This window comes from Thamnophis sirtalis, unplaced genomic scaffold, assembly GCF_051295495.1.
Source record: "Thamnophis sirtalis isolate CommonGarterSnake01/CBP01778 unplaced genomic scaffold, rThaSir2_p1.2 scaffold_14, whole genome shotgun sequence".
Taxonomy (NCBI): domain Eukaryota; kingdom Metazoa; phylum Chordata; class Lepidosauria; order Squamata; family Natricidae; genus Thamnophis; species Thamnophis sirtalis.
In genome coordinates, this window is record NW_028261394.1 from 22,441,772 (window position 1) to 22,464,273 (window position 22,502).

General features: G+C 45.5%; 1 protein-coding gene across 1 annotated transcript in view; it reads right to left on the reverse strand.

The window, feature by feature from the left end:
• Positions 1 to 22,502, reverse strand: part of TBL3 (transducin beta like 3) — a 47,643-nt gene that overhangs the window by 12,237 nt on the left and 12,904 nt on the right. Inside the window, exons 12-20 of the mRNA XM_087728548.1 lie at positions 22,395 to 22,453; positions 20,278 to 20,381; positions 17,088 to 17,229; positions 15,515 to 15,745; positions 14,677 to 14,747; positions 13,666 to 13,822; positions 9,735 to 9,793; positions 2,189 to 2,292; positions 738 to 809 (exon numbers count right to left, since the gene is read on the reverse strand). Coding sequence (XP_087584674.1) covers positions 738 to 809; positions 2,189 to 2,292; positions 9,735 to 9,793; positions 13,666 to 13,822; positions 14,677 to 14,747; positions 15,515 to 15,745; positions 17,088 to 17,229; positions 20,278 to 20,381; positions 22,395 to 22,453 — 999 coding nt within the window. The remainder of the gene's footprint in view (positions 1 to 737; positions 810 to 2,188; positions 2,293 to 9,734; positions 9,794 to 13,665; positions 13,823 to 14,676; positions 14,748 to 15,514; positions 15,746 to 17,087; positions 17,230 to 20,277; positions 20,382 to 22,394; positions 22,454 to 22,502) is intronic.

A 22,502-nucleotide genomic window follows, 5' to 3' on the forward strand; every position in this document is an offset into this window, starting at 1 on the left:
TCCTTTTTCTGTGCCATTTATTTTTATTCCTATTTTTAGTTTATATTAGGTTTTTTTGTTGCACCTCTATTTTTTTTAAATAAAAATACTAAATAAAAAAAGAAAAAGAGTGGCATTCTTCCAGCTGGATTAATGTTTCCTGGCTGTGAAAGGCAAAGCTCCTTAGTCTGAGTTTCTTGACTAGAGGAGGAAGTCCCCAGGAGAACTGTTCTATCTGTGAAGGAAAATAGGTAAGTGGGCTGACTTCTTGTCTCTAGTCAGGAGAAAAAAATGCCAGGAGTGGGAGTGGGAGTATTTAACCAGAAAAAAGAAGGGGGCAAAGGTCAAGCTGCTCAATGGTCTTTTGTTCCAAAGGGATTATTGCCCCTTCTGTTCAACCAAGTCTGATTGCCTGGACAAGTCCTATCTTTGCAAGTTTTTTTCAGAAGAGGTTTGCTATCCAGTCTTGGTTAAAGCTGAGTGACTCCAGTCCAAGGTCACCTAGCTGGATTTTATCTAATGTAGGACTATAACTCACAGTGTCCTTTTCTCCAGCCTGATATCGTAACCACTATACCACACTGTGACCCTCTAAAGGGTCAATTTTCAATAAAAAGAAAGAAGTCTGGACCGAGACCTTCCTCCTATGACCTGCCTAGTTTGTCTTTTGTAAACACACAGAGATGCCTGCATGCACCTGTACACATAAAAAAACCCATGTGCACACAGAAGGGGGGCCAACTGGGATGCATACTGACCCTTTTGGTCCTTCCGCAACTTCATCAAATTCTTTGCCAAGTCTTCTTTTCCCCTGGGCTCCTTTAGGATGGCTGAGGGAGACAAGATCATGATCAAATTCCCGCTGGGCAAAAACAATGGGACAAAAATGACCCCCTCCACCTGTGATCCTGCTCTCTCCTGAGGAAGACCCCCTCCCTCCCTCATTCTCTCATGGCTCCCTTGGACAAACCACAAACCTTGATCTACAACTGTAATTGAGCCTGGAATTATGGTCATAAGTCTGGCAGTCATTGCCATGTGACCACACCCAAATTTATGACCATATTTGTGATGGTCATTAAATGAATCCATTATACACAATGGGTGTCTTTTGCTATAAACCAGAAGTAAATGCTGAAAACAGCCCCCAAACCTTGAAAACTGTGATCAGCAGCTGCAGGACTCTGCAAATGTAAGTCGGTTACCAAGCATCCAAAATGCGATGATGGCAGGGTGGCCATCAGGATTCCAAACTCAGGTGCCAAATAGCTCCCAGAGGCCTATTGTACCTTTGAACACCAGTGATGTGATTGCATAGTCAGGCTGCAAATTGTTACCATCCTCACCTGAGTAAATGTAATATGCTGCGGATCTCTCTTAATATTAATGTCCTTAAAGGCCATTACAAGGACAATATAGTTATAATATATAATTATATATCTAGTTATATAATAATATAATTACAAGCCTTGACGTCCTTGTACTGTATATCAAGATGTACAATGTTTTGGGACTCAGAATCCTGGTTGTCCCTTTAGATGTTGCCCCAGGAGATATACACTTCATAAGAAAATAAGATCACAACCAAATTGGGTCATCTTAGAACAAAATTTAATTGGATTTAATGAAATAGAACAAATGTTACTCTTCCTGTGTATTTACCATAGCTTTAAAAATCATGATTTTCTGGCAACATTTAGATTTGCGCTTGCGCTAAACTTTCAGATCTAGCCCAAGATGCTGGTAGCTCTCTAAATATGTTTTCTTTTGGGGTTTCCCTCTCTCTCAATGGCAACACATCCCAAAGAGGCACAAACAAACATTTGGGGATGGGATAGGGGGGAAGGCCATTAGGTAGCAGATTCTGGTAGCAACTGTGTTCTTTCAAGTGAATACCTCCCCATCCAGCAATTATATTAAGAGTGTAATTCTAGCTGCACATTCACATATCTATATAGACACCCCATCACATCTCTGGATGGTTCATATACAAAACAACTCTATTAAAAAATGTGGGAAAAATTAAAAACCCTTTGAAAAAGTAACGTTTGGGCTCTCTTCGAAATAAGCCTATGGAGGCTGATAAGTCCTCCTTCGGTGTGATGTCCAGCGCCCGGCCACTGAGTGGGACTCGGGGTAGGTGGGGGGGCGGGGTCTACTGGAAGGCTGAAGCCAGAGGAAAGTGAAAGCCTCTGAAACAAGATCTCACCCTTGATGACGGTCAGCACTGTATGAGGCCGGTCCAGGGAGAGTGCCACGCCCAGGGCCTTCAGGAACTGCTTCTGGTGCAGCAGATTAGCTAGCTCCTGCTCTCTGGAAGAGATGAAGATGCAAATGGGGGCTGGGAGCTGCCCGCTAGAGCTTTGGGGCCACAGGGCTAAACCGAAAGCAGCAAATCCACCCAAGGCAGCTGAGATTCTTAGACTCACAGGGTCAGCTGAGTTCTACCCCCATTCCTCTGTTGTGTTGGCCATTTAGCTTTTACCATAACCTTAAAGTTTATCTGACTGAAACACAAAGTGGCCTATGGAAATACACCCATACAGCCACTGACTGACCAAAGCCTGCAATATGGAGATAGGTGGCAGCAAGAAATGATGCCCTTCTGCCAACCCAACAGGTTGGGAATGGCTGCCTTTCTAATAGTCATTCAGCAAAGACACTTAAAAGGCACTGGGCAATTTAGCAAGGATTTCCCCAAATTTTCATAAAAGCAAAGACGCCAAAGGCTGTTGCTCTGCTGTAAGGCCTGGTTCCACTTCTGAAAACAAATCCCTTAATTTGAAATGCCTAAGAATGTGTTGTCTACTTTGTTTGGGCTGGTAGTGAGTCTTTTTTCCCACCTGGGGGGAAAAAAGCATCAAGTCCATCTTTTCCGCAATCCAATTGTGCTGGGAATTATGGAGGTAGCAACACTGGGCAAACGGGACCGGGGCCCCAGTCAGTATCAACTACATAACCCCTTTGGGTAGCCACTTGCCTGGGTAGATGAAGAATTGCTGAGAAGCTGTCATACTTGAAAATTGTTCAAGTGTTTTTTTTTAGCGGAAGCTCCCTAGTCCAAGTATAGCATTCCTTCATACCAGGCAAATGAATTAGACATTTTATGCAAATTCATACTTTTCATAATCTTATTGGCAAGCCTGCAAGCCTATATTGCAGTTAATTAAGCCAGTGTTTTTCAACCACTGTGCCGTGGCACACTAGTGTGCCGTGACATAGTGTAAGGTGTGCCGTGGGAAAAACACTTTATATATAGTCAATAAAGGCACAGAGTTAATTTTTTTAAACATTTTCTAATGGTGGTGTGCCTCATGATTTTTTTCATGAAAAAAGTGTGCCTTTGCACAAAAAAGGTTGAAAAACACTGAATTAAGCAATATATTAAAAAGCAATTAGATGCCACCAATTGTATGCAATTTGGAAACTTGATTTTTATCTAAATAACCACATTCAAAATAAATATACACAACACGTGGCAGATTCCCAAAAGAAATTTAGAGACTTCTCTTTGCACAATCGAGCGTTGACTTACCTGAACGGTCCTTCTACGTGTGCTGCGAGGGGAATCCAAGCATGGGTTAACTTTGTCCATTAGCCTAGAGACTGAGTTATGTAAATTGCTGACCACGCCTCCTCTGACCGGATGGGCTCAGTTTCGTGCGAAGTCAGCTGTTTAATGAAGTATAACAAGAACAATAACAATAACGTAACAATAACAGTAGCAATAAAGGCCGTAGCCAAAAGGTACATAAACATTGTCAGAATGAACACAAGGTACAAGTAAACAACGTCCAGCACAGACCGGTGACACATCAATGAGTACATCCAAGTTCAAGTCACAATCACCCTGGCCAGCTGAAGCTGCGGGCGGGTTTGGATTCCCCTCGCAGCACACATAGAAGGACCGTTCAGGTAAGTCAACGGTCGTTCTCCTGTGTGCTGCTTGGGGAATCCAAGCATGGGACATGCCAAAGCAATTAAGGTCCAGGGCGGGAACTAGGCTGGCCAGGGTCCCCCGCAGGGGGGAGCACCTGTTGCAATACACGCCGCCCAAAGGACGCCTCAGCCGAGGCAAACACATCAACATTGTAATGTCTGATAAATGGTGATGGTGTAGACCAGGCGGCCGCTCTGCAGATTTCTTCCACTGAGGCCTGCGTGGCCCAGGCTGCCGTAGTAGTCGCACTTCTGGTAGAGTGAGGGGTGATGCGCCTGGGGACCTGCCGGGATTGATTGTCATAGGCAAGAGCAATGCACACCTTCAACCATCACCCTATCGTGTGAGAAGAAACTTTCTGTCCCATGGAAGATGGTTGAAAGGAAACAAAGAGTGCTTCAGACCGCCTGAAGGACACTGTACGTTTCACGTAACGACGAAGAACCCTGCGAACATCCAAGTGATGCCATTGGCGCTCCTGCGGATGAGAAGGGTTGGGACAAAAGTCCGGCAGGACGAGCTCCTGAGCTCTGTGGAACAGCGTGTTGATTTTTGGTAGAAAAGCTGGATCCAAGCGCAGAACGACCCTGTTTGGGTGAAATATGCAGAGATCCGCCCGAACAGACAGAGCCACCAACTCGGAAACCCGCCTGGCCAATGTAATCACCACCAAGAACACTGTCTTAAGAGTCAATAGACGAAGACTGATGGAAGTAATAGGTTCCAAAGGAGAGTCCATAAATGCCCTGAGCACCAACGACAGATCCCAAATAGGGTAACGGTGCACGGTCGGAGGTCGGATGTTGGCCGCCCCTTTCAGGAAGGACTTGACTTGAGAATGCTATGACAAGGAACGCCCCTGACCTCCCCCAATCACTGTGGCAAGGGCCGTGACCTGCCTGCGAAGCGTATTGGGTGCCAAACCTTTATTAAGACCAGATTGCAGAAAGTCCAACACTCAGGGCACCGAATCCTGGAGGGGGTCTGCCCCCGTCCGGCGGCACCACCTGCAGAAGGCCTGCCAGGTAGCCTCGTAAATTCGAGTGGTGGAAGGCCGACGGGCCGCCTGAACCGTGGTGATGACTTCGTTGGAATACTGAAGGTTCGTCAGAATCGTCCGCTCACGTGCCACACGGCTAATTGCAGCAACTGGGGGTTCGGATGAATGAGGGTCCCCTGATGGAGCTGGATCCACCACGGGCGAGAGATCGACAGGTGTACCAGGTCCGCATACCAGGTTCGCCGAGACAACATTGGAGCCACCAGGAGGACTTCCGCTCGCTCCAAGAGAATCTTCTGGATGACCGCCGGGATTACTGGAAGAGGTGGGAAGGCGTAAAGGAGGCCGGCCGGCTACGGGCTGCGCAAGGCATCCACTCCCTCCGATCCGGGAGTCACATACCTGGAGAAGAAACGGGGCACCTGCGCATTGTGAGGTTGCGTGAACAGATCCACCATCAGACAGCCGAACCGGAGGCAAATCTGCTGGAAGAGGTCAGGATGTAACTGCCACTCCGCATGATCCACTGTGGCTCTGCTCAGCCAATCCGCCTGGACATTGGCTACGCCCGAAATGTGTTCCGCTCGAAGGGACAACAGTCTGGACTCTGCCCAATGATCCAATTTCTCCGCCTCCATCATGAGGGCTCTGGAATGCGTGCCCCCCTGGCGGTTGACATGCGCCTTGGAGGCCACATTGTCCGTCAGAATCAGTACATGTTTGTGAGTCACAATGTCCCAAAATTCTTGCAGGGCCAGTCTGATGGCCCGCAGCTCTAGCCAATTGATGCTGTTGGATAACTCCCGGTCCGACCAACGCCCTTGCGCCACCCGATCTAGGGCATGGCCACCCCATCCAAACAGGCTGGCATCTGTCGTAACCTGGATTTGTTCCGGTTCCTTGAACGGGCATCCTTTGAGGATCTTGGAGGACGCCCACCATCGAAGGGATCTGAGGGCTTTGGGTGAAAGACGGACCTTGAGTTGAGAATGACTGGTGTGAGACTTTCGATAAGGAAGCAGGAACCATTGGAGTGGTCGTGCGTGAAACCTGGCCCAGGGAATGATGTCGATGCAAGAAATCATTTTCCCTAACAGCTGAGAAAGCAAGGCCAGGGGCACGAGTCGTAAGGCTGAAACTTGAGCTGCCAGACGTTGGATGCTCTGACGCCTCTCCAGGGACAGGAAGACCTCGCAAGTGGCGGAGTTGATGACGGTCCCTAAGTGAAGCAGCGATGTAGTTGGCTGCAGATGGCTCTTGGGAAGATTCAGGACGAACCCATGCCTCTGCAGGGAGTTCATTGTCACCCGAAGATCCCACAGGGCCTGGTCCCGGGATGATGACAGGACCAAGATGTCGTCTAAATAGCAATTCACTCTCACCGGAACCGAACGAAGAGAAGCCGCTACCACCGCCAGGAGCTTGGTAAAAGTGCGGGGCGCTGATGAAAGGCCAAAAGGCAAGGCCCGGTACTGGAAATGACGGCCCGCAAATTGGAAGCGAAGGAACTGTCGATGAGCTGGATGAATGGGCACATGGAGGTACGCCTCCTTGATGTCGATTGATATCATGTCGCCCTGGCGGATGGATGCCAGAATGCTCTTTAACGACTGCATCTTGAACCGCTGATACTTGATGTACCAATTGAGTCTTTTTAGATCTAGAATGGCTCGCCACCCTCCTGAGCCTTAGGGTACCAGAAAGAGGATGGAGTAAAACCCTAGACCTTCCTCCCCTGCGGGAACTTGTTCTATTGCACTGATTGAGATGAGATGATGTATTTCGGCTTCCATGAGACGCCACTTTACTGAGCACCTGGGTGCGGGACACCTGATGAACCGTCTTGGGGGGATGGAGAGAAATTCTAGTGTGAGGCCCAGCCTCACCACCTGAAGGGCCCAGGCGTCGGAGGTGGTTTCCGCCCACTGATGAGCGAAGGCCAGCAGACGCCCGCCCACTGATTCGTCCCCCTGCGAGTCACTGGTACCTCCGAAAGGACCAGTTCCCGGAGCCACGAAAGGACCTCCTGTTGTGGGATTGCGTCTGATGCTATTGGCGCCCCCTATCCCTGCCCCCCCCACGGTCCTGGTCGTGGTCCTGGGACTGGTGAAACCCCCTGTTGTAACTGGGAACAAATGGGGCTGCTGAGTAACCAGAATAGCCTCCCCGAAAGGACTGGCCTCTGTTATATGGATGCTGCTGCCTGGTATTGCGCCGCCCTGAAGAGGGAAGCACCCTGCGCTTGTCCCTGTTCTCTATAAGTATGGGATCAAGAATGGATCCAAACAAAGCCCCGCCCTTGAAGGGCGTGGATGCCAGGCGCCATTTAGACTTAATGTCGGCCTGCCAATGGCGAAGCCACAAGAGGTGATGAGACGCCACATTGGACACCACAGTGCAAGAAGCGAACTTGGCAGCATTAAGTGTGGCATCCGCCGAAAACTCCAAGGCAGCCATGATTTTAGTAACGTCCTGGTGAAGACGTACTTCATCAGGGGATAGCCTCTCTTGCAACTGTTTAAGCCAGAGAACAGAAGTTCTATTAAAGAACGATGCTGCAGTAGCAGCACGCAAGGCCCAGGCCGCAGCCTGATGAGTCTTCCGAATTACTGTCTCAGCTTTACGGTCCTCTGCCTTCAAACCCTCAGAGATTTCAGATGGAATCAGAGCAGGAGATGCCAGGGCGGCTACTGGCAGATCTACTGTTGGGAATTGCAAAATGTTTTCTAGGTCAGGGGTAGAAGTGTACAACTTCCTATCCCCATGGCTGGGCGGGGTAACCGCAGTCGGTTGATCCCATTGCTTCTGAATGAGATCCATGAACAGTTTTGGGGAAGGAATCACTTCTTGCAAGGAGACTGGTTCTGCAAAGAGGCGCTCAGTAGTGTCGAGGCCTACAGCTGAACTGTCCTTGGAAGCAGCCTCCCATGTGGGTAGTGGCCTTAGCTTTAAACAATAAAGATTTGAAAAGAGTAGGCCTAAATAGGCTAGAGGAATTAGGCTGATCAAAGATCAGGCCTTCATCATCACAGAACTCCCTATCAATCAGCTCCCCTTCCTCCACCAAGGCCGAATCCTCACTATAAGTAGAGGGAGGAGGAGGAGAAGAAGGCCCTGCTTGCAGATCAGGCAGATCTACCTGAGGAGGTGGGATAGGAGGGCCACTGTGTGAACTAGCAATCACCGGGGCCTGGTGCCTTCGAAGCAGCTCGGCATCCACCCCCCTGGAAATGGCTGCAGAGATCATCTGGTAAATATCAGGGGATAGGCCCTGATCATAGCTTTCCATAGGCCTTAAGCCTGCAGCAGTTGGAGTAAATGTAGCTGAAGGCCCAGCACGAGGCAACAAGAAGGCCGAAGCAGCCTGGGCCTCAGGCAAAACAGAAGACAATACAGAGGGGGGTTGGAGCCCCACCCCCCCTAGTCCAGTTTCAGAAATAGCAGGGAGGGATCGATCCGGGGACCAGGTCTGATGCCCTGCTGACTGGGGAACAGGCGAAATGCGCTGAGGTAAAGGCGCGGGGGGGTGAAACCCTGCCCTCCCCTGAAGCTTTGGAAGTTGATTTAGACTTACCTTTCTTTTTGTGGCTTTTATCAGGGGCCCCGGAGGCCTCCCTGGGCCTCTGGCTGGTTGTTCTAGATGCGGCCCTGCCAGGCCTCGAACTAACCCCCGCCTGGGCAGTACCCTGGTTATCAACAGAGGGCTCAACTGTACCTCCCAGAGAAGAATGATCAGCCATTGCAATGATTAGATGCAAAAAGGCTCAAAGGGCTCAAAGCACAGCGTTCACTTGCAAAACAAAGGACCTCGTGGTCAGCTGCAATGCCAGGAACTCTCTCAGAGTAAACAAAGCCGAGGCGAATGAGAAAGGGAGGGCCGATGAGTCAGCGATCTCCTTTCAAAGCGTGGGGAAGGCAACGCCCAACCCCCTTGGCGCCTGTGCTCCAAACGGCCCCCAAACGGCGGTCGCAACTCCGGCGCCAAATTTCAAATCAGCGGGGAACGAAAAAGTGCTTCCTTGGCTTTCCCAGCCATAAAACGGCCAGCGCTGCAAATCGCGCCCTCAGAATGGCCCACCGGGTAGCGGTGGGGAAAAAGCCACGCCGCGCACGGCGAGTTGACCCCATCGTTTGCTGGCTCCGATAAAAACAGCTGTTTGGCGGCTAGGGACTCTGCAAGCCGGCATACACCAGCGACCTGATCCCAAGCCCAAAACACAACGAAAGGCAGTTGCCAACGCCCTGTGAGGCTCCAATAGCCTGCAATCAGAGCCCCATGAGCTAGCAATTAGCAAGGGCAATTCAAATACCTGAGCGAGTCAACGAGGCACGAGGGAACTGGGCAGGCAGCGAACTGCCGCCTCTCCCCTGTCCATAAACAAGCTTCCTCCAATCCAATAAATGCACTCAAGCGAAAAAATCCAAAATAAGGTATAAATTTGTCTCAATAGTCAGGAGAAGAATTGATATACGTCTCTTACGGCTGGACTGAGTTAAGAAATTGAGCCCATCCGGTCAGAGGAGGCGTGGTCAGCAATTTACATAACTCAGTCTCTAGGCTAATGGACAAAGTTAACCCATGCTTGGATTCCCCAAGCAGCACACAGGAGAATATGCCTTTTCCATAATACCTAAAAGCAAAGCATAGATCTCTAAGCATTCAGAATGCTAACTATATGCAAATATACAACTATATGGAATCAACTCGGAGAAAAGCAAATGCTGCCGTGCCAGTCAGAGACGAGGGCCCCTCTTGCCTAATGACTAGAAGATGCCAGATGAAAACAGGCTCAAATGCTGCTTGGGGATACTCACTTCAGGATCTCTTCCTCTTGCTTGGCTTGCTCTTCTTCAAGTTCTGTTTGAGTGACATCCTTTTAACAGACAGAGACATGAAACACAAATAGAAAAATCGCCAAATGGAATGGTTGGTGCTTCAGAAGAGAATAAAACCTTTCAACCACATGAGATCCTGCCAGCTTTTGGGAACCAAAGCAACAGCCATGCATACAACACAATATTGTTTCAAACTGCTGGGCACATAGTCATGAAAAGGTGCAACCATATTAATTTGTCAATAATAGCAATTATTCTGAATCCAGAGTAAAATTATTTTAAGAACCTTTTAGAACATATTGGAAGTGATTTTATGTTTTAAAATCTTTGGATGGCTTTGGAAGGAAAGCAACAGACCATAGACCTGTCCAATAGATGGGGAGCATGTGACAACCCCCTCCCCCCTTCATCAGCTGCAATGGCATCAGTAAGCATCCCTCCGCAGGAACTTTGGACAGTGGCTTTCTAGCAGCCCCAGACAATCAGGTGGGGCTGGTGTTTGAACACTTTTCCCCTTCAGGATTCTACTTTGCAGGTTACGATGCTGGAAAGACAGCATCTCCTCTTAATCAATGTTTTTCTTGCTGCTTGTAGAAAGTAACAACAATTTTTACAGAATAAATTTAACATAGTGATTTGAGCCATTTGATTATTGCCCAAGTTATCCCATTAGGGAGGACTGAAAACTATCTAGGTATTGCTACATTTGTTTCATCATTTCCTGAACGTATTTCCTTGGAGGAAGCACTGATTCTTCCTCCCTCGCTTGGAAGGCCGCTTGATCTTGAATCTCTCCATCTCTGGAATGCTCTAAAACAAGATGTAATTAGGATGCATCGACTCTTTTACAAATAACTAATTTGGAATTGGATTGAGGCACGTACAAAACCAGAGGAGAAAATGTCTGTCAATCCTCACTTTCTTTTCAGCAGCCTCAGAAGACAAAATTCAATCAACCACTTTGGCTCCAATACCTGGCTTCAGATTTGGAATTGAAATATGAAAATCCCTCTTTTTAAAATTAACTAAGTAATCCAAGACTATACTGACTGACTGAAACATGCTCAACGACATGAATATGTTTTATATGAAAAGGTTCAATGTTTAATTAATTTATTATTTAATTTAAAAAAAATACAGACTACCTACCATTCAGGAGATCTTCTGGTAGGTTATAATCCAATTCATTACATATCTATTACATTTTTTTCTAATTATGTTATGATGTAAGTTAAATTATCTCTTTTAATATTTTTCCTATAGTGATTAGTCTTTAGGCAGCTTGGTCTACATCAGTGATGGCAAACCTTTTTTGGCTTGCGTGCCATAAGTGGGGGGAGTGCAGGGTGGGTCGTGTGCAGACGTGCTGCATCCATAATACAATGCGTGAGCCCCACACTGTGCATGCGAGCATGACAGGCACTCCCCTCCCCATTTTTTCCATGCTGTTTTTGCCCTCCCCAGGCTCCAGAGGCTTTATAGGAGCCTGAGGAGGGTGAAAACAGCCTCCCTCGCCCCCCTGGAGGCCCTCCAGAGGCTTCAGGAGCTTCAGGGCCTTCCGGAGGCTTTCCTGAAGGCTCCGGAGGATGAAAAACGATCTTATGAGCAAACTGGAACTTCCGGTTTGTCCATTGGGTCATTTTTCGTCCTCCAAAGTGGCCCTTAAGGCTCAGGAGGGCATAAACTGGCCCTATGAGCAAACCGGAAGTCCATTCCTGAATGGTTTGCCCGTAGGGCCGGATTTTGCGCTTCGGAGGCTACAGGGAAGCTCCTGAAGCCTCCGGAGGGCCTCGGGGGGGGGGGGGAGGCTGTTTCCGTACTCCCCAGGCTCCTATAAAACCTCTGGAGCCTGGGGAAGGCGAAAAATGGCTTTAAAAAAAGGCTGAACGCAGGGCCTTGCGTGCCCTGACAAATGGCTCCGCCTGCCACCTGTGGCACACGTGCCATAGGTTTGCCATCCTGGGTCTAAATGATACCCCCTGGTTGTCTCCAGGCTATATAGGTAATTAAAATGAGTCTTCCCATAAAATACTACTACAATAAGTCTCACTGTTTCTGACAGCTTCTTCTTGTGCTACTAGACCAGAGAGCTAACTTTCCATTCTTCTACTGGCAGAAGTACATTTACAGTATAACCATAGAATGACACCAATAAAAGTTGCTAGCAGAATTTGAAACATTTGCACATCTACAAATCAAGTTCAACATTTGCTTTGCAGTGTTAAAAGTTCTGACTCAGATTAATCTCTATTTCTATTTCCTCCTCTGAAGTTGGAGACAATCAGGAAGAAAATATGGTATCAAATCCTCTCAGTGGTTCTTGACTCTTTCTAAAGTTGAGGAGTCCTAAGTATGAAAGCCACACAAGAGGAAATGGTGGAACTAAATAGTGGGGAGTTCAGACCAGCCCACTGGACTTCAGGGATCCCTCCTTGGAAGAGTCTTGGAGGATTGATTAACAGCTGAATTTTAGTTGATGTTACAGTTGCTATCTTGGCACCTATCCAAAAATGAGCCTTTCAGATAAACTATTGCACAAAAAGTGCAAAAGAATCTATTAGTCACTCCTAGAATGAGAAGATCAATCCTTACAAGTATTCTAAAATACTGAAGATGACGAATGAGACTTCATCGAAACGTCGCCAAGACATCTCCAATTTTACGCGGGAGAAAACCCGAATAACTATATACATATACATATATACATACACACACACACACACACACACACACACACACACACACTGCTTTCTTGGTTGAGTCCTTTTTAATCTTAATTTAAAAAATCTATGAATTTAATATTGCAAGCTGTCACAAATTTGGTAAGTTTCCCATATTGTGTATACCTAAGAGATCTGTCCTTCTTCAATAGTGCTGTGTTCGCTTGGATTGCAGATTAGCAGAGAGCTGCAAAGAACGAAGTGAGTGAGGCGACTGCTAGACTCCAGCGCTTTGCACAAAAGAAGCAACAAGCTAAGTAACCAATAGTAACACCCAGCAGAGAATGCTGGTTTGCAAAATGTGGCCATGAAAGAGCCCTGGTGGAGGAGTGTTACAATGCATATTGCAGGCTGACTCTGTCTACAGAAATTCGAACCTGACTGGCTCAAGATTGACTCAGCCTTCCATCCTTCCAAGGTCGGTAAAATGAGGACCCAGATTGTTGGGGAAAACATGCTAACATTGTAAAACAACCCAGAGGGTGATGTAAAGCACTATTGGGTGGTATATAAGTTTAGGTACTATTGCTATAGCTGCAAGAAGCAGATTTGGCTTGCATTTGGTTGTATTCATGCAAGAACACTGAAAAGCTCTTTCAAAGGGATTTTCAAAAGTTCAGCTGTGCAGAAAGTTTTTGGAAATAAAATACTGAGTATATCACACCAAATTTGTATCGCTCTAGTACTTGCTTGTTTCAATTTAAGATTCTGGCTCTATTTTGTATAGGCCAGATTATTTGAGGTTCCATCTATATTCATGTGAAACTTCCCAGGTCCTAAGATCAACCAATCTTTTTCTCTGGCTTTCCATTAACATCAACCAAGTTAACAGGTATCACAATGAGATCTGTTCAGTCGTAGCTCTATGTTTGTGGGGAAATGAGGAATTCCAGGATGACTTTAGTTTCCAAATTTTAAATCAATGGCACAGATTGATAAACTGATGGGCTTGGCTCCATGAAGAAATGAACAAGTAGCATTGACCAATGTCGTTGAGAAATGGCAGCCCTTTATTACAGATTGAATCAATACTGTGACAGGATCCTTTCGCTTTTTGTGAATAATACTTAATCCTAGGGAAGCCTAATAAGGAGAATGATAAAAATCAAAAATAAGAAAAAAAAGAAGGTAAAGCAGATAAGCCAGGCTAGAATTGGGAACTTAAGATCAGCCAACTTTGCAGGTTCTACCTTCCACAATAAGACCCGTGAATCTGTGGAGCCGGTCACCACGGTATCATCCTTCTTGTTAGCATGCAAGGCCCATACTTTGCTGTCGTGAGCATCTAAAGTCTTCACACACTCATTGTTTTTTATTGTCCAGAGTTTCAGGAGACCATCAGCACCACTTGGGGAAAGAGAAGCAAGAATTAAGAATGACCTGGGGTTAAGCTCATGGCATTTATAAGTTGGCATCACCAGCCATCTTTGGAAAGGGAAAATTCACTCAAAATAGTTTACTTGCCAGAATTAAAATAATGGGGGGGGGGGAATGGGGGGGGTACCAGGAAGATCAGAAGAAGGGAAAAAACCCCAAACAGAAGTAAAACTATCTACAAATGTATGCAGAAATAAGAATTCTTCTAACAGGGGCAGTGAGGAAGCCAGGCCAAGGCCATGAAATCTCCCACGGCTGAGAATTTGTCAGCAATGTTTTTTCTTGTAGAAGCAGGACAGGCAGACACTGATTTTAGATGAAGGGTGATTTCTCCCCACTTCAGCCAAAAGGTATGTCAAGGAAAGGAGGAATCTTAAATGGGAATCCAAACTCAGTACAATAAAGGTAAATTGGAACAGAGTCAACCAAAGAGAGAGAAAAAAAATCCATACTAATCTTGTGATCAGCAGAAAGTGTTTGCAAATTTCCTTTCCTCAGAAAACATAGCAAAACCTCATCACACAAGAAAGAGCCAGACCCTTGGGGGAGCCCAACCCTTAGCCACCCAGCCTGTTTTATCCCATGTGCTAACTGGGATGTCTGCATGGAGGCATCAGAGGAGAGGAACCTTTGTGCTGGGGATGTGGATCAGGCCTGCATCTCTGCACCCCCCCACCCCCAGGCAGCTCTTCCCTAGAAAGCAGTTTCCTGGCCCCCTGGCCAGCACCAGCTCTCCAAGTCAGAGTTTTACTAGCCCTCCTTGGAGATGTTGAAGTTCTGCCACATCTGCCTCAGCAAACAATCTCTTTCTCTGGTGGCCATACCTGCTAAGCACCTGTCCTCCTTCACTCACAAAGATGACCTTCAGCACAGAGGCATCATGACCTTCGAAAGTCTGATGAGGGAAGGAAAGATGAGAGATGAGCAAGATATTGAGGATGGTCTAATTCCTTCAGGCACGTAAATAGCTGCACAGGTCAGAGAAATGGTAAGGAAAGATACTGTAAAAATACTAATTTACTTCCATGCAAAACAAAATCTATTATTCCAATCAAAGAAAAGCTAAGAACCATAAGGATTCCTCTTTCCTAACAAGGCTTTCATAACCACAATATATAACTTTGCTTAATAACCACCCTGTTTAGCAACCTTTCAAAGTTATGCTAGCAGTGAAAAAGTAACTGTATGACAGTCCTTGCACTCGCAACCATTGCAACTTCACAACTGGCTTCTAACAAGCAGAATCAATGCTGTCTTAGCAGTAAAACCACTAATCACGGTCACGTGATATCATGTTTAATGACCTGCAATGCCAAGTTAGATCAGTTTTCTAGTGCTGTTTTTTTTCTTTGAAAATGTCTACTTCTGCCATTATTTATAAGACACAACCATTTACTAAAAGTGATGCTTTGTTCATTTTTGAAACATTTGGTCTTCTTCAATAATGAAGGTAACCATTTAGCCTTCCATAATTTTCAATATCTTTTTCCTGCAGAGTATTTTTTTCCTTGCTTGCTCCTATAACAGATAAATTCCAGCTTCTCTCAGAGAAACAGTTTCTAACTTGTTGTAGATTGCACCCTGGTCAAGTGTAATTTTTATTTCTCTACTAGATGGAAATGCATTAATGTAAGCTGCTAAGTTTTTTGTCCACAACAATACCTTCAGACAGCTAAAGTCCTGCAGATCCCAGATTTTCACAGTGCCATCTGCTGAAGAGGTGGCCAAGACCTGGTCTACTGGGGAGAACTGCACACACCAGATGCCGCGTTTGTGTCCGGAGAAGACTCCGAGTAGCACACAATTTTCAGAGTCCCACAGCTTGGCTGTCTTGTCCTGGGAACCTGTGGCGACTAGCTTGTCATTTGGAGACACTGCAACACTATTAACATCCTAAAAATGAAGACAGAACAGTGATATACCTGCAGGTTATAGGAACATTTATTATGGCACACATTGGTACATTCTGCCCGGCAGCATGGAAGATCCCTGGAACCTGGAGAGCTCAAGCTCCCCTCAGGTAGGTGTGTTTCACATCACTTCAAGTCTATTTTATGAAATCTGCAACTATTTCATTTATTTGATCTAATGGTTAAAGCATCAGGCTAGAAGTGGGAAACTGCAAGTTCTTAGACATGAAAGCTGTTTGGGTGACTCTGGGCCAGTTACTCTCCCTCAGCTCAACCCACCTCACAGGGTCGTTGTTGTGTGAAAAGGTAAATGTAATAAAACTAGGATAAAATATTTAATAGTAATTAATTAATACAACCAAGACATAGATTGCTTTTCTTTGATTATGAATCTAATCAGGTCACTTTATAGATGTGCATCTCTCTCTCTCTGTCCCTCCCTCCCCCAGACTACTTATAACATCATATTTCTGGTCTGATATGACAATAAAGCTTTAGGGATTGTTACAGGAAAGCAATAAAACAACAATCTAAACTTTTAAATGTAACTGCGGTAAGCATGATATCAAGAGTTATTCCCACCAGTTTTAAAAAAGGTTTGAAATTCCATCTCCCACTCGTAAACCATAGGGGTGATGTTTTTATTTCATCAACAGATTTACTTTTGTTAAAAAAACAGAACATTTAATGTCAAAATACAGAAATTCTGGTCTGAAACCAAGCACAACCAGAGTTAAAATGCATGCATACATAATACTGCCTTAAAATTAGTGATGGAAAAAGGGAGGGAGGATTCACATGGAAAAAGGTAGAGGTGACAGATATTGGCATACTCTTGATTATGGTCAGGAAATAAAATATAGAGTAATCTATATATGGAGATCTGTTCATTGCTCATCCTGAACGTGACATTCTCCAGATCCAGAAACATCCAGAGAATCCACAGGTTGCCTGATTCTGAGGAGCATAGAAATGTCTATCCATCCCACTCTATTTCCTTTTGTAATCGGCATCTGCCTCAGAAGGCAGTTTGGTGTAACGGTTAAGGCACCAGACTAGAAACCGGGAGTCTGTAAGTTCTAGTCTTGCCTTAGGCACAAAACCAGCTGAATGACCTTGGACCAGTCAGTATCTTTCAGCTCGAGGAAGGAGGCAATAGCAAATCATGGCAGAAATGTGGCCAAAAACCTGCAGGGCCTTGTCCAGGCAGTGGCTAGAGTCGAGTCTGACTTGAAGGCATACATACACTTACACACACAAACAAAAACCACCTCCCCCAGCATCCACATCCAATCCCAGCTTTTCAGATCTTCTGAATGTATTACCTTATCATGTGCCACTTCTGTTTTTGTGGCTTGTAACATCACGATCTGGTTCTCTTTTTCATTGACGGTAGGAAATTTAGGAAGAAGCCACACTTTGATTGTGTGATCTTGGCTGGCTGTGATCAGAAAATTCTCTTTTGTTCTGGAAAAAAGACAAACCAAGTAGAAAAAGAATGATCTAGATGGTGATGGTGATCCTCATTGTTTTTGTTGTTTTCATACTACTTTTCCTTAAAACTCTCTGGGGGGGTTATGTTAAAATGAGGCAGGGCAAATACATTAAAGCACCCAACACTCTAATGATTAGGACTGAATATTGCTACAATGATTAAATGCCAAATTGAACGGGACACATAGAGCTCTCCTGAAGCTCCCTAAAGAAAACATTTGGTGGCAGCACTGCCCATGCTGGAGGGCGAAACCCAGATTTAGAGCACTGCTTGTCAACTACAAATTCCAGGGACAAGGTCCAGCTTCCCAGGATGACCAACTGCCAGAATTCTTAGCAATAAGTCTACCTTCTAAAATTTGCCATTCTGAAGGTTGTCAAAATTCCTCCAAGATCCCAGAGGTTATCATCTTATTCAACAGAAAGTGCTTGGATGCTGGCTGTCACTCTCCCTCAGCAAAAGTGTGCAGGTAGATTTCATAAGAAGTTACATTTAACCATTTGGTTGAAGCTGCTGGGAATAATCTCTAGAGCATCGTTTCTCAACCTTGGCAACTTAAAAATGTGTGGATTCCCAACTCTCAGAATTCTGCAGCCAGCTTTCTGGACAATTTGCTGGGAGGATAATTCTGGGAGTTGAAGTCCATACACCTTCAAATTGCCAAGGTTGACAAGCGCTGCTCTAGAGGCTCACAGGATCAGTGTGCTACACTGAAGTGAGAAGCCAGAGCAGGGAAGCTGTTGAGGGCCACACAGAGTGGTATTTAGGGAGCCCACTGTAAGCATTCTCACAAAATAGCTGCTATTTTATTTTATAGTCCAATTTATACTCTACCTTTGTTTATTCCAATAATCAAAGAAATGTCATATCTGGAAGGTTGCTCATTACTGCCCCCTTCTGCTCCTCCCTTCTAACCTGGCCTTTTACCCTTTTAACATACACCAGGCAACTTATCTAGGAGACGGGTATGCTCCAAGTACAATAAATGGTTACTAATATTTACAGAAATTTAGGCACCACAAAGGAGCCCCGGAATAGTGATTTGTTTGTCTTTTAGTCAATGGGTGCCAGGTGACTGGCCATGCCCCTTCATAGTAGCTCTTTTGGGATAGCAAAGTTGACAGTGTGCCTCTATCACACTCATGTTCTAAATATGGCCACAAATCGACCCCTCCTCTACAGGGTCATTCCAAGAGGAGAGGGAGATACATCCGGTAGAAACAAGTTTTTACAGGCAGTCCTCAAATTACAACCATTTATTTATCGTTCAAAGTTATAACGGCACTGAGAAATGTGATCTATGAGCGTTTTCCACATTTACGACAATTGCACCCTCATGGTCATGTGATCAAATCATTGTTTATGGCAGTTGCCCTGTCTTGGGGCCACGTGACTACCATCTGTAACCTTCCTATGTGCCTCTTGATGGGACATATCATTCATATGGATGTTTTTTGGGTTTAAATGCACAGTGTCCAGTCACTCTGAGTGAGATGAGCACTTTCCAAATAACAAGCGCGCCCACACACGCACACACATAGCCACTACAGGTAGTTCTTCTGGTGTTTGTTTCCTGACTTGACGTGAATTAATGTGCCTGGCTGGAACCTTGACCAAATAAATACACCAAATAAATGCAACTTGTTGTCACTGACAAAAAATTCTGTCCTTCCAGATTTTTTAAAAATAGCTTTGGAAGCATTGCTATGTATTGTAATTGAAATTTCCTCCCCATGACTTGTCAAAACAGGGACTGCTTTTGTAAACAGACACATTTTAGATTTCAAAAGGAAGCCACCCAAAGAATTTCAATAATGTCCTGGCATCACCTCAAAATGAAGAAGCTTGATGTATCTATTTCTGCCTTGAAGTATTGCCCGAGAAGATTTCAGGTGCACAGCACACACCTTGAGGAGTAACTGCAGGCCCCTCTTACTGCACCTGGTGCACATGCTTTCTGCCAAGAATCTCATAACTTTCAACAGCTGGTTTCCTGGGCCTGAAGCCAGCTCAGAGAAGCAGCTGGTTCACTTGCAGCGCAGGAGTTGAAAAGGAGTCACAACGAGGAGGGCTTCCATAATGCATTTGTAGCATGCACATTGCATTATTGTATGCGGCGACAAAAAGGTTAGCCATCCCTGCCTTACACCATTCCTGACCAATGGCAGCCCAGCCTCTTCTTGAAAGCTTCCAGGGATGAAGCTCCCACAACTTCTGTTCCAGGGTTGATTTTTCCCACTGTCAGAAAGTTTCTCCTTATTTCCAGGCTGAATCTCTCCTTGTTCAGCTTCCATCCATTGTTCCTTGCCTGGACTTCGGCTGCTTGGGAGAATAAGGAGCCGAGGTGGTGCAGTGGTTAGAGTGCAGTACTGCAGCCACTTCAGCTGACTGCTAAGCTGCAGTTCGGCGGTTCAAATCTCACCGGCTCAAGGTTGACTCAGCCTTCCATCCTTCCGAGGTGGGTAAAATGAGGACCCAGACTGTGGGGGCGATATGCTAACTCTGTAAACCGCTTAGAGAGGGCTGAAAGCCCTATGAAGCGGTATATAAGTCTAACTGCTATTGCTATTGCTAATAGCTTGAACCCCCCCCCCTCAAATATTAGAAAACTGCTCTCCTGCTCCCCTGGTCCTTCTCCTCCCTAGACCAGCCATGCTGACTTCTTGTCTTCTCCCAAACGCCTGGATGAAAGAGCCAAGTCTATTCTAGTGGGAGACTCTGTTTAAGAATCAGGGGATAGAAACATAGGTGGTGTCAAAGGAGAAGGTACTATCACTTTCCGAACATTTGCAAAGTATTGAACTCTTGATAGTTTGGGATCATTAGCATGGATGAATAACTATCCCAACCCTCATCACAATGCGAAGCAGCTTCCTTGAATTAAAAAAGTGTGGCCACCTGCCACATGACCTGTGCCCTCACCCCATCCTGAGGAAAAAAAAGGGTACCAGGTATCACAACCATCGTGCACAAGGGACTGTCCTCAAAAGCAGGGGAGGGGGAGGAAATACTTCTCTTACTTGGAGCAGGCAAGGGCACCCACTTGATGGGTGTGGCCCTGCCCTTGAGCCACACATGACACCTGGCCAACCTCTGTCATTTGCCAAATCCGGAAGGTCTTATCCTGAAAGCAAAAGAGGTCCTTTGTTTTGTTCTGAATGTCAGAAAAGGCTTGAAAAGATCACACTGAGATCCTAACTGGTTATGGAAGAAGTTGCTTACAGCTTGGTAACAGAAACAAGTCTCCAATGTACTCTGATCTCCAAGCCCACACCAACACCTCAGTAGCGTTTGCAAAGGGGGGGGGGCGGGAGGAATAGCAAAATGAGTGTCATAACAATGCAATGCCAAAAACATAACTTATATACCTTCATGTGCCATTACAATGGAAGTACTAAGCTGAGTCCCTTTTGGGATGTTGGCACTATCGTTACTCTGATGTGATCATTGTTCATTATGATAAATGCCACTGTTGTCACCACATCATCTCATCCTCAGTGACCTCAAGCTTTAGGCTCCAATCCACGGCTCTTTTTAGCTGGCTTCTCTACCTCATCCGCCTCTTTGGCTCTGTATCCTGGAAAGAAACCTCCTCCTTTCCCCACCAAACCATCAAAATCAGTGGTGCTACTCTGCTCCTTTAATTCCCAACCCGTTTTCCTTTGGGGCACTGAGCACGTGTAGTAATCACTCCCCTGAACAGCAGGGCCTTGTTGAAGTGAGAGGGAAGTCTCAAAATACCTATCTTCCTCCAGCCTGCCTCTACCAGAGTTGGGCTTTTAAACATGGCTCAGGGGTTCCCTTCCCTTTTTCACAGATCATTAATATCAGCCTTTTGATTTTTGTTTATTTCATCATATCAACATTTTCCTTTGCTCTCTGATCTCCGTTTATATTACTGTTCTACACTAAGAGAATCTTTTGTACTTATAATCTCCCATAAATCAGTAAGTCCTAAGTAAACTAACAAATCCATAGGCATAGGGAGCCCCTCGAAAAAAATAAAGGGATTTATTTCCTGCAGTAGAGGGCAGGAACTCTCTCCAGGCAGCAGGATGTTCAAATACTCAGGTGGAGGGTGGCAAAGTTTGGCAGTGCTTCAAATGCTTTCCAAACAACTTTACTGCCAGAGTTATCTCTGTATGCATGTTGCCCTTAATCTAAATCTACAGCAAACAGGAAATAATTTATTTACATATGTCATTATATATTTCTCAACTCCTGAGTTAAACTCTAGATGAAGTGCCATTTCCTTATTTAGCACACGGCATCTCACACATGGACTAGCAATATATATTAACATTAATTAAGTGTCATTAATTCAATATTAGTGCAGAAGGCACATCTGAAATATGCTAGTAGGTAGCTCTCAGTCTATGACCACAACTGGGCCCCGAATTGTGATCATGGCAGTTGTTAAGCCAGTTCTCAAATGCTTGGCCCCCATTTTATGAGGAAATCTTTTCAGTGGTGGTCGTTAGCCAAACGCTACACCTATTCAGCCAGAGCAGAAGTTATTAAAAAAAAACTATGCTACCCAAGGGGCATTTTTTAAAAATGGAAATATAAATGCTGATTTCCAGCCGGATAGCCTGAACACTAGTCATGGGACCCTGGGATGCTGTAAACAGCCATAAAGGCAGACCAAGTGCCCCAACTGCAATCACATGACCGCATGGGGGGAGTGGATTTGAACTTTGAAACCAGGTCGTAAACGGCTACGTGCAGGTCAGCTACAATTCTGAACAGCTGCCAAGCCGTAGTTGCGGAGGGGGGAAGGACGCTGGGGGGGGGGAGACACTGACCCACATGGCAATTATAGGGCAAATCCCCCCCCAAAAAAGTGCTTTCTTCAGGGACCCCCCTATTGCTGAGTTTGCTCTCCTTCAAAAAGGGGAAGGACAAACAAGATGGATTTTCCAATGAGTTTTGAATGCAACTCTCAGAATTTTGTTCACGATTTCCAAAGAAGTCACGAAGAACAGTTTGAAAACTTCCAGCTTAACAAGACATGTGAAATGTCTTCCAGCTGCTAAATTTGCTTACATCCCAACAGCTACCATGCATGAAGTTCCTAGTTCAAACTCTAATATTCCTGTTACTTCTGAAATGAATTAAAAATTAAAATGCTTGATACCTTTGAACAGCTAGCAAATAACCTCCCCTTTCGGAAGACGTCCAAGGCAAGAACAATATCTGCAAGAAAGTTGTGGAGGATGATTAAATCACATGAGTAAACACAAGA